General features: G+C 44.4%; 1 protein-coding gene across 1 annotated transcript in view; it reads right to left on the reverse strand.

The window, feature by feature from the left end:
- CTTN (cortactin) overlaps positions 1-12,930 on the reverse strand; it is a 47,062-nt gene that overhangs the window by 20,076 nt on the left and 14,056 nt on the right. The window contains exons 2-6 of the mRNA XM_018568876.1: positions 9,485-9,565; positions 8,858-8,931; positions 7,440-7,569; positions 3,696-3,806; positions 192-246 (exon numbers count right to left, since the gene is read on the reverse strand). Of these exons, the coding sequence (XP_018424378.1) occupies positions 192-246; positions 3,696-3,806; positions 7,440-7,569; positions 8,858-8,931; positions 9,485-9,565 (451 nt within the window). The remainder of the gene's footprint in view (positions 1-191; positions 247-3,695; positions 3,807-7,439; positions 7,570-8,857; positions 8,932-9,484; positions 9,566-12,930) is intronic.

Genomic DNA, 12,930 nt, shown 5'->3' on the forward strand with positions numbered 1-12,930 from the left:
GTGAAGTGAAAATCTCCCCAGCTGAACACATACAAAAAAAAAAATCTACTTCATCCAACCGCCCCCCCTCCCCCCCCACCCAAAAAAGTTTTAGCTATACATACAATACACTTCAATGGAGCTTGTAAGATCAAACTTTCGTCTAAATGGTTGCTCCGGGACATAAAAAAAAAGGACACAGAAGTTCTTACCTTTCTGGGATGCATGTTTTTCGGTCTTCCCTTGATATTCAAAACTCAATGCAGACTGCAAGATAAAGTATTATTAGTAAGATATGGAATATACAGGTCAGTTTTACACATCAGTTCAAGGATGTTGGGGAACTGGAGCGAGGGCAGAGAAGGGCGACTAAACTGATGACATGGAGGAGATCAGCTATGAGGAAAGAACAGCTGGACTGAATTTGTTCTCATCACCACATATAAATGGTCCATAGTGAACTTGATACAAAATTATTTTACTTTTAAAAAGGTCATTGCAAAGGACAAAAGGACACTCTGTGCCTGGAGGGAAAATTTTAAAGAATTTTTAATTTTTAAAAGGTTTACGCTTCCCATACAGAAAGGCTTCTTCAAAAGGTGGAATAGGCTTCCTCAGGAACGATTTTCTAGCCAGCTCAGGGGTTTTTTTTTTTTTACAAAAATGCTGGATGCATTCCAGAATATAAAGGAATATTAACATTTATAATAAATCGGAGGTTGACATTTACAGATTTTGTTCATTTAATATGATCTTAGTGAGATATTTCAAGATCAAATCTCATGTTTTTTTTTACAGCTCTGTGGATGTCTAGAACATCTCCCCTTCATCTCTTCCGGTTCTGGTGACTACTCAACATTTTGGATTTCCCTTCACTCTTAGTCCCGTATCAATGGTCACCAGGACAAAAGGATACATATTCCAAAAGGCGTTGGGGACTTTTTTTGGCTTCAGTTCTACCTTACTTTGTTCTCAGTTTTGGTTATAACCCCAGTCAGCTTTTTTTTTTGCCATCTGCGCCCTATTGGGGAGAGGGAAATACCCGCTGGTCAGCAGGGTCACTAGAACTAGTCTTAGTGTTCCCACTGGGAGATTTCCCAACCATTCCTGTTCTGGCGACAACCCAAAATTTGGGATTTTTTTTTCACCTTCACCAGCAGAAAAGGAGAGGGTGAATCTCCCTGGCGGGGACAGACAGCAGAATAAAAAAAAATTCAACATCCTGTCCCACACTGTCACCCCAAAATCAGTGTAGTAGGGCACGTGGCCAACAGTCTATAAATCTAAAGCAGAAATAGCCAGCACTTAGTTCCTGAATTCCTTAGGTGACTGGCTGGAAGGCTGTAGGTGTGCTGGAACAGTGCACCTTGCTCTAAGAAGCTAGTTATTGTTTGCTGGGACACACTTGTGATCTTTAGCTGCCTGTGTGTTGTGCTTCTGGTGAGTATCTGCACCTTGGAGGACTTTGTTACCTCCAGGCATACTGGCCTTTAACCCCTTCGTGACGGGAGACGTACACTGTACGTCCAGCCACAAAGGGACCAAATGACTTGTCACGTACACTGTACATGACGAGTTATTTGCTTCTTTAGAGGGCTGTTAAACGCTGAGAATCAGCTTTTAACATTCATTAATGGCTGCCCTTACTACAGAGGCATTCATTAATGAAAGGGTTAACCTTTTTCAGACACCCGATACCTTAATATCGGGTGTCTGAGAGTCAAAGCAAAGCGGACACAGATGCCGGCTTTTGCCGGCATTCTGACAGCTCGTATAGATCGAGAGATATCTCTCTCAAGCTATACTGGTTTTTTTTTCTTTTTTTCTTTCATGAATAGATACATAATGTGTCTATTCCTACAATGTATCTATTCCTGGAAGAAGAATGTTTCAGTTTGCTGATCGTTGTTGCAACAATCAGAAAACATTTAGTAACAGCTGAATCCTGAACTGCTGCAGGATCAGTGTCACTAACTTATTATCGGCTGTTCTGAAGTTTGAAGCAGCCTGATAATAACCAAAAATGTATTAATTTATCATGCAGTAACAGTGAGATTAATTCACAATGACTGTTTGATATAATTAAATAAAATACAATTTTTAAGTTTAAAAAAAAGTGAAAAGTGTAAAAAAAAAAATGTGTAAAAAAAATAAATAAAATAAGGGACAAATAAATGAATGTATTTATTGCATTTTTTTTAGCTGTGCTGGTGTTGTAAAAAAATACTACAAATCAAAACTGGGAAAAAAGTGTTTTTTTTAACGTTTTTTTTCTCTTTTTTTATATTTTATTTGTCCTAAGTGAGGCGTTAGACACACATATGTGATATAAATATGTAGCCCTATCTGTCCTCTAAAAAACAATATATAATATGTGTGGGTGCACTTTGTAAGAAAGTATATTCTGACGTGGAAGAATCACACGGCAACAATGTCAAAAGTGTGTCAGTCATTTACGAACAGAAACTAAAAACAAGCTCAGTCATGAAGGGGTTAATCTATTTATTGCTGTGCATGTCCACGTTTGAAAGCTTTGTTAGATAAGGGACATTATCCAGAGGGGTCTTGATGGGGCAGTGTGTGGCTTCCATATAGTAGCATATATTTGCAGCAAATCCATGCGATCCACCCGGCGCGACTGGGGTGCCATTAGAAAATAATGGCACCCACAGCGCAATTGGCTGCAGTGGGCGACTGCGTGGTCAGCAGTCACCCAGGAGTGAACCTAGCCTTATCCTTTCTGTGGTGTGCTGGTCCTAATCTGCTGTCTGATCCATATAGTAATGCAAAACAAAACACTATACTTCCCAGATCCATGTCTCCTGCGTATAAATAACACAAACGCAGAGGCCCGCGTGGATAAAGCCTCAGGCCGATAGGATACGGGAGTTCTAATACGGGAGTTCTAATACTTGCAAACATCGGTCTCCGATCACCAGTGAACACGGACTGCTCTTGCTTAAGGAAAATTATGTCTTTTTAGTCTGCCTGTCACACCGGATTCCGGAGCACGACAAATGATTTTCTTATGACTCGCTAACTGCTCACAGAGCAAGCATGTCATTGTGACATCCATACAATTGTTCAACTGGGTCGCCTTCAGTACTGTTGCCTGGATGGGCTGAGCAATTTGATGTGAGGTTTGTAAAAGTGATGACAAGAAAGACGATATTCATGCTGCAAGGTTATTGCTGAATGTCATTTGCTCAGAGTCCTCTTTCAAAACCCAACATCTGGAAAAACTTTTTTCTTAGGGGTTGATTTATAAACAATATGCAAAGCCATTCACCTTGCGACTCTCTGAATACCCATACAGTGCAAATCGAGGCAAAAACTAACGTTCTTGGCATATTTTCTTTTCAGGTCAAATGTAATGTTCACATAATACAGCAGTGTGGCCTCTAGATGGAGCTGAAGAGCATAAGAAACAAATACTCTTTCCTACGCTCTTCAGCTCCATCTAGTGGACATAATGAGGTATGTTCAGATTATTACATTCAACCTGAAAAGAAAACAAACATAGTAAGAACATTCGTTCACAGATATATGCGGGGTGAATGGCACTGCAAATCATTTATAGACTCCTTAGTGTTGGATAGGCTAATGGAAGGTCTTAATTATGTGTCCCAAGTAGAGACATTCAGACAGAAATCTATCCAACATTTTCATTCGAGTTTGGCTTTAAATTCGACATTGTCAAAAGGACTCCACATCACCTTATCCACTCGGTCTGTCTGGACACCAAACTTTCCTCCAAATCCTTTCACTGAATCAGACTGGGAACAGTGCTTGGAAAGCTTTGCTTGATATTCATGTCCAACCGCAGACTGCAATAAAAAATAAAATGCTATGGGTAAAGCACGAGTCGGTAAGATTTACCAGACAATATTTTAGGTCACTATAAAAAGCAATTCAATGCAAACAGCTAAATACTGGACTGGATGGACAAAAATACAGGTAAAACAGCTCTCATAGGTCTTTCATTTAGGATTTACACAACTTTGCCAAACAGTGCAGGCAGGAGACCTCATTTTTTTTTAGTGCTGCAGTTCAGTATCACTTACAGGTCTCGTCACTCCCCAACCTGTGACTGGATAGTGAGAGGAGAAGCAGCTCACGTCTCTCAGTCACTGTGCTCTCCTCCTATTAGCATGCTCTTTGTCAGCACATGAGCACCACAGCTGATTGGCTCCTTGTGCTGCTTATACATCTACCATTCTGAGCTCTGCTGTATAGAGAACTGCAAAAGGCCAAAACCAAGTCACCCCCAGGTAGTTACAACCACATTTAGCATGCAACATGGAATGTGGTGCCATTCTGCAGGACCCCCACTTACCTAAATTGTGGAGCTTTTTTTTTTTCTCACAGGTTTCCGAATTTGGCGTGCCTGTGCATGGCTTCATCCGCACAGCCATGTCATTCAGCCACATGACCATTCACAGGATCTGGGATTGAAATAACTGCAAATCCCATCTGCCACTGCAGCAGAGGGACTGGTAGTTTTCAAAGGAGTGCAAGTGCGATGACGTCTGCTAGCCCCATAACAGAAGGTCGGTACCTTGGTAGATACCCAGGGCTGGAGGAAGAGTCTGCAAGAGCCTCAGCATTCCACCCATGATCCATTAATCATGGTTGCAATGCTTTGCAGGCTCCAATGCAGAAAATATATAAAAACACATTTTTTATTTTTTGCAATGTAGGTGCATCAATTATTATTTGCGAAAGGTGAAATATGCATCTAAAGCAGCATTTTCTCAGTCACGGCACCCTTTAACTATATGCACAATCTTGAGGCACCCCAGTCTAAAATAAAACATGTGTACCCCACCAAAATCCATACCAAACCCTTATACCAGATAGGGGTCTGGTATGGATTTAAAGGGGGAACTCCATGTAAAAACACACAAAAATGTGGTTCTACCTTCATATGAGCGTCCCTTTTTCATATCAGGAGTCCCCCATCCCCCCCTTTTTACATTAGAGTCCCCTTCACATCAGGAGCTCCCTTTTACTTTAGAGTTACTTTCAGAGTCCTCACTCACCCCTCCATAGCAGAGAAGCTGCGGCACCATGGCAGAAGGCAGAGCAGGCCTGGATGGAAGCAACCTACCATCCTTTTCGGAATGTGTCGGAATCATTTGTTTCCATGATGCTGGCAAACATTTCAAGACACTCCTGAGGAAGCCAGCAGGCACCCCAGGGTGCTGCAGCACACTGGTTGAGAAAGGCAGCTCTAAAGCATTCTCTCGTCTTCTCAGTACTGCCATTCTGACCAGGTTTGTAAATGCATGTCTGCAGTGAGCTTCATCATTGTCTACAGTGCAATTCTGTATGCGTGTTTAGAGGATTTTACAGCTCCATATACACTGAGTGGCCAGATTATTATGACCACCCCATCAGTACTTAGTTGGGCCGCCTCGTGACTCCACGAGATGTTGAAAGGTGATGCGAGGAATCTGACACTGCACTGTTGCCCTTCTGTTGTCTTGTACCAGTCTTGCCACTCTCCGTTCTGCCCTAACATTGACTAGTCGCTGACTGCCACAATTCGCACGTTCAGACCCAGATTTTCGGCTGACAGTCCAGTCTTTAAACACTTTAACAACAGCTGCTCTGAACATTTTTGATAGCTGCATCTCTGGTCATGTGACAGAAACTTGGCATAAGATGACAGGAAAGTCTTCCTAATGCCTGCCAGACTCAGCCTGGAATTAGAGATTATTCCACTAACCACTTCCTATACCGAGCAGCACTCATCTGAACATTAAAATGACTCAGCATGAGTCAAGTCACGCCGTGGATCCACTGGCTGCTGTACAGTGCCTTTATTAAGACATCCTCTTGTTTGGTAGCGGTTTCCCGGCTTGATAGCAGCACAGCAAACTGGTCTCTGAGATCTATCAGTGTCGCAGCTGCCAAACCAAGCTGAGATACAATGGGCTCTCTAACGCTTCAGAGGCCTCAACTTAGCAATTCTAAACCTCCATGCATACCGATAGCCCTTGCTCACAGGAAGTGCACGCCACACACTGTAAGAATGCACGGTACTGCATCTGCAATATAGGACATTCTACCAAACATTGAAGGTTCGGGGATTGTATCATTGTGACGCAGGAGAAAAGCGACAAATGGGTCTCATGAATTTAAAAATTAGTTCTGGGACCTAAATTCAGTTTTTTATAGGACAGAGAACAAAAAGGTTGAAATGGTTGCAAAGCAAATCCCAGTGTACTGACAATGTACTTCTTTTAGATACAAGAGCCCCCAAATTTGTATTTATAGCTTGTAATCCTATCAAGATATTTCCTTTTATACAGGACATTTCCCCTTTCAACACTTTTTCATATTTGTCCACTTACTTTCCCAAATCAGTTGTGTAAAATTCTGATTACTATAACAGAACCTTGTGTCTTATTTCATGTTGCCACTATCTACTTATACATTTCGAAGAGAGAAATTGTAATGGTTTTGAGATTTACAGTTTTCTATCCCAGTGTTTTCAAATGTTTAAATTTTTGCCTATTACATGCATCTTTTTTTTCTTTTTACTAACATTTAAGAATGGCACTTTCAAAAGGAACATGCTGGGCTTTTTAATGTAAAAGCCCAGCACTAGCTCATGTTTAAGTACTTATTCAAAGGAGAACTATGAGGTGAGTGATTTCCTCTCATCCTCATAGTTAGAGCCGACCTGTGACAAAGAAGCTGTCACAGGTCGGCTCCATCGATCGGGAAGTGAGCAGAAACATGCGGCCGATCTGCTCACTTCCTGATAGTCTCCCTGCAGTAAGCGGTGACTGTCAGTCACCACTCCCCGCAGGGATTACCCCCTCCCCGCTGAGTGTAGGAACGGATGGGGAAGGGGGCGGGTACTGCTGGCTCTGCCTCTAGATAGGTAGAGCCCCGTCAGTCACGCAGCTAGGTGGATCCAGACAGTACTGTCGGGATCCGTCCCGGCTGCGGCATTCTCAGTATATCATGGGCAATAGCCTGCTATATACTGAGCTTTAGGTCACGGGAGGAGGTTAGTATATGTCCTCCTGTGACCCTAAAGAGAACTATGGGGAAAAACACTTACCCCCATAGTTCTCTTAACAGGGCACATTAAAAAAAATGTTTTCCAAGTGCCCTGTTCAAATCACACACGTGTGGTGGTAAGCAGATCAATGCATTTCAACAGACATGGTGTAAACAAGCCCTAAACCAACTAATGCTGTCAAGTAAACACAGCAACTGCGCCTAAATTAGAACGTTCACACAGTCTTCCTTAATGCACGTTGTGTGTAAGCACACAGATCTCCATATAGAGTCAGAAGGTTGGCAGTAGCAGTGCATTCCCTAAAGCATGAAATGTGTAAGTAGTCGCTCCCAATACTCTCCATAAAAGATACTGTTGATGCTTCTCCACTACAGTTCAAAATGCCTTAGTCAACAAAAATGTTTTGAGGTTCTACACCCACCTTGTCCATACGGTCCTTCTCCACACCAAACTTTCCTCCATAACCATGAGAAGCTTGGGGTCCAATCTGCAATTCATGTTCTTTCAGGCACTGGTGTTCCTGGGAGACATTTTCCCTCAGTGTGTGGATGCTGGGGAAAATAAAATCAGTGAGGCGTCATTATAGTAGGTACTGTGTGAAATTCTGACAATCACAATGTAGATATGAGAGAACAAACAGCACAGCTTTAAAAGAATGTGTCCTAAGTCTAAGAACTCTTTAAATAACTGGCAAGGTATTGAAACCTCTACCACTCCACTCAACAGGGAATATTCCTTGTGAACGTGAACTTAAAAGTGAAGATTTGTTATTTACAGGGAATATCTAGAATTGTTAACTGTGCCTAAGCAATACCCTGGAGATTTACCTTGTGTCTTGATTTCCTTCTGAAATATAGCAGTGCACTTGCTGGTATGCGAGTGTGCCTAGGCACTCCCATGCCTCATGGCTGTATGAGAGCTAAGGCACCGCTGCCTGTGACTGCTAGTCTAGTGAAAATTTGGTACTTCTCACCGTTGTCGTTGGAAAGGAAGCTGTACCCAAGGATTTACAGTGCAAGGTTCTCCCTGTATCTGTGGATCTGTGCTGCCTACAACTCTCCAGCTGCTTCTTCAATATGCCCAACTAGTTATTTCATCACCAGTCATCAGTGGAAGCAGCACTGACATGAGGAAGCAAAGCCCAGCTCATCTACCAAGATGGCTACCTCCACACAGAGCCAGTGCAGAACAAAGCACAGCAAGTCATTAGAAATGAGGGAGCTGCCCTGAGTTTGCCCAAGCTACTTAAAACTGACCGCCACTCCGTCCTCTTGACCCAATCGTTTGTGGGGAGGCGCATTCCCCGCCCCACAGCTATACGTCACAAAGGGACAAGGAATACCCCCACCGCAAGTTCTGACGGGTAGAGGGGGTGGAGGACAGTGCTTTGAGCAGGCTTGGCAAACTGTGTTTGCACCAAGCCCACCCAAATCAATAAGTCTGTAATGGGGAACAGATCAGCTGCAGGGAGCCTAGGGCTAATATTGGCGACTAGACCTTTGTCCCCAGCTTGCATTATTTGGGTAAAGCTCCTACAGAATAGGCCCTCTAACATATTATTTACTAGCAGGCATGGGTAACACGGTTCTCCGGTGAAGAGCTCAACGATTTCCATTTACAAAAGAAAGTCTGTGCACTAATTTAAAGCCCTCAGTACATTAGAAATAATTGGTTGCTGCGGAATATCTATGGTCACAACATCTTTGCCACCAGTTCACCTGACTGAAGATTGCGTGCAGAAATCAGCTTTGTGCAGCACTTTCCTGGAGCACCTCTACGCCATTTTGTTAGCTATTAAGGGCAATCCCTTCACCACACCAATACTTATCCTTCACTTACTTGATGTGTTCCTGGTGACCGGATCCTTCCACAGTTTTCGCTCCCCATCTCTGTTCCTTCTCAGAGAGGTCATTCTATTAACAGAGACACGGTTTGCTCGATGATTATATTCCACAACAGAGTGTTACTTCTTACGATACTATCAGCATTATGCAATAGAAAGAGTGCCAACAGATCATGCTAAACTCCGGGCACAAAAACTTCTATAGAACTAGATTCCTCAATAGCAACAAAAGGATAAAAATCCACTTCATGGCCAATAAAAGGTCTTTGCAAACCCATACAAGTAGGACTGTGGGACGGGCCCAGCAGAACTAACAAAACAGACCACCTGCAAAAAACTACAGGAGGGGGTGGAGACAAGACCAGTCGCCCTGCACAAATTTCACTGAGTTGTGTTGCATCATTTAGCTCTGCTGCAGGAACCCTGAGTGCTGCATGGTAAGTCTGATCAATGTAGACTCAATTAGTACCTTTCTGTCCTAAAATTAATTTGGGCAAAAATGTAAAGAATTACACTGGAACCATTGATCTTGCCCTTGAGAATCTTGAGTAGAGAATACAGGGCGGTGTCCTGCAGCGTATGCAAAATATTACGTTCAAATTCTATACTCCTCATCAGCTCACCACAAAATCGGGATCCGTCTCCCAGTCATCATTGTCATCTGCAGAGATGGAAAGGGAATGTCCGGCTGCTGCTTTCCACATCTGAAATGAGAGAATCTTTGTTACAACACGTCCTCACAACAGGTTCAAATAGAACTTCAGTTTACAATAATAAATATGCTTCGCCTTCTTGACAAAAATAAAATGCAGCTCTTGTCGCAATACTTACCTGGACTCCAGAGCCGTCCCCTGCAAATATGTGCCCCACCGCCGGACCTTTTCCGGGTTCCTGGTGGCCAGTGTCATTCAGCCCACTTCCTGTGAGCTTTTAGGGCCGTCAAAGACCCGCCCGCTGGGGGTGCGTCACCACACGGCCTGGACACCCAGTGCAATACTTACCTTGTCTCCAGAGCCGTCCCCTGCAAATATGTGCCCCACCACTGCTCCTCTTTCGGGTTCAGTGATGGTCAGTGTCATTCAACCCACTTCCCGTGAGCTTTTAGGGCTGTCAAAGACCCGCCCAACTGGAAGTGTGTCACCACTCGGCCTGGACTCCCAGTGCAATACTTTGTTTATGTAAAGGCATGACTGTAATGACGGCAGCAAGCAAACAAACGCTTACATGTTTCAGCCCCCAAACTGAGTCTAAGTCGAGGAAGGCCCAGTTTGAGGGCTGAAACATGTAAGCATATGTTTGCTGCTCTTATGCCTTTTTACAAAGTACTTAATGGACGGATCCCCTTGCGAGTGCCATTTTTTTTTACCCGTTGCTCAGTGTAAGCTCAGGCGGAAGCTTTACCAGGCACCGAGGTTCAAGCAGCGGGATTGGAGACAACAGGGTAGAGCTGCTCAATGTTTCTAAACTGCTACAGTGCAATACTTACCTCGTCTCCAGAGCTGTCCCGCACAAAAACTGCCCCACCGCCGTCCTCTTCCGATGGCCAGTGTGAATCACCCCCCTCCCCAAAAAACACACGCACAAAAAAAAAAAAACCTCCAATTTCAGGGATAGAAGTTTGCATATGTTCTGCTTGGCAAGCAGTAATTTTCAGTCGCTATGGCGACACATTGTCTTTACAATTACTGGGCTCCTCCGCTACGCAATATTTATAGCTGCGGGGAATTAGGCTCAATTGTTCACGATGTCTCCACTTCAGCGCCAAGCGATTCAGAAGCCAAAAAGAATTAAAGCATCACATCCAAAAAAACAAATTTACTGCACCCGAAAAAAAGGAATGATGTATGCAAAGCTCCATCATTAACTTGAAGGTACTATTAGATTTAACCACAGCCTGAAACTACCCAACGCTTACAGCTCATCTCCAGGAAACCCCCCCCCCCCCCCCAACAATATATAAAAAAAAACCCCCCCCACCACTACATTTGGAGTAGGGATACCCCGGCACTGCAAGGGTTACCTGCTCGGTGGTATGTAGGGATAGTGTTCAAAAGGACTTTTACCTGATCCCCACTCCCGCAGACGCCAAGGCCGGTGCCCGCAGCCCCTTTCCCCTTCTGCTCCGACGGTCGGTCTGCTGACGCCATCACCTATAATGCATGGAACATAGCTCTGCATTAAACGTGAGGACGCCGAGTGACAGTCCACGGGCTGGAGTAGAGGGGAGAGAGGAGTGCCGACCACTGCGGGAGCGGGGATCAGGTAACTAAAACTACTTTGCACAACACCCCTACACAGAAATGAGCAGTTAACCCTTGCAGTGCGGGGGGTAGCCCCACTGCAACGGGAGGTTTTGTTTTTTCTTTCTTTTTACCCGTTAATAGGATTTAAAGTGCATTTCCACGTTTGCAGCCACATTTTTATGTCCCCATTCACATAGCATAACTTTACGTTTGTAAAAAAAAAAAAAAATGTAACCCTTGCAGTGGGGCTACCCCTGCATTAGACGTGGTGATGTCACAGGTAGTTAGACCGCTGGAACCTGGGGCAGAAGAGGCTGCAGGGACCAATCTTGCAGCCAGATGGGACTGAGGATTAGGGGAGTATTTCTTCTTTATTATTTACAAATCCCATCAAGCATCTGCATATGGGAGTCATGTCTGTGGCTGTCAGTCTTGAAATGCCTAATGGGATTTGTAGTCCCACAACAGCTGGCCTACTCCTACTATATAGTTTAAAGCAGGGGTAGCCAAACTCCGGCCCTCCAGCTGCGGTGCAACTACAAATCCCATGATGCATCTCTCTCCGGAAGTCATGTCCGTGGCAGTGAGAATCTTGCAATGCCTCATGGGATTTGTAGTTCCACCACAGCTGGAAGGCCAGTTTGGCTAGCCCGGGTTTAAAGGGTAATTCCACACTCCCAGGTGAAGTTTGGGAAATGGAATTACCCCATTAATCCCCCACCCCCCTCCCTCCGGCTTTTACCCATCAAACAATGGGGCAGATTAGTGGGGGTAATTCAATTTTCCCAAATTCGTCTGGGAGAGTGGAATTACCCTTGAAGTTGATTGCGCAGTCAGATGGGAACATGTACGGTCAGTCAAAGGACTGGTAAGCTGTAATTTATAAAACAACTCTTTAGCCTTAAAAACAAAATAAAAAACACACAATGGCCAAAAATCACACCGAGACCTATTGATGTGACTGATAGAAGCCAAGTGTTTACCACGCTGGTGGAAAAACTGGCTTCATGTTCCGCAAGCTCTGGAAATGCGATCGGGTGGGTTCAGGGGTGTGCAATGAAAATAAAAGCTCCATTTGAGATGAATCGCCGCCGAACATTCCAGCTTTCATTGCTAAACACAGCACAAACATTATGCTGAACCGCGATCGCATTCCGGGGCCGAAAAACGCCATCCAGTACGAGAAAAAATGCGTTATCGTTCATGGAAATGGTTCATTTTCCAACATGGAAAAAAAAAGCGCAGCGTGTTCGTATATCCAGCAGAGGAGGCACAGGCATGGCTGAACACTTCGAGCAAACGTTGGAGCCCGGCCCGTGACCCACATGTCTGCTTCTAGAACAAAAAGTGTGGCACATAGTGAGGCATCATGACAGATCAGCAAGAGAACGCAGCAAATGGCTGGGCATTAAGCCCTCTGTGACTAAGCGCCGGATCCCCGGTGAACTTCACACTGCTCCTATTTATAAAGATAAACTCCAGGCACAAATAAAAAAAACACAAATGAGCGCAGTCCTGTTCTAGTCCCTCTCCACACTATACAAAACTGAAAAAAACTGAAGGTTTTGGCTGCAGTTTTACCTGAGGGGCCCCTACAGACGGCTTATATTGGGACCATTCAGCCCAGTGGGAAGAATCAATCTCCCCATCCGCACTAACAGCACCCACGGCTTCTGGTGCTAAACAATGACCGCATCCAATAGGACAAAGATTTCAGCCATGGGGCGGGGGGGGCAGCAAGCACCACTCGGCTCGGCCTTTTAAAGAACTCCTATTCCCCCCCCCCCCCCCCCCCCCTCCCCCCACGGAGACAAGACCCCGGCTCG

This window comes from Nanorana parkeri, unplaced genomic scaffold (assembly GCF_000935625.1).
Source record: "Nanorana parkeri isolate BGI_ZX_2015 unplaced genomic scaffold, ASM93562v1 scaffold1256, whole genome shotgun sequence".
NCBI lineage: Eukaryota > Metazoa > Chordata > Amphibia > Anura > Dicroglossidae > Nanorana > Nanorana parkeri.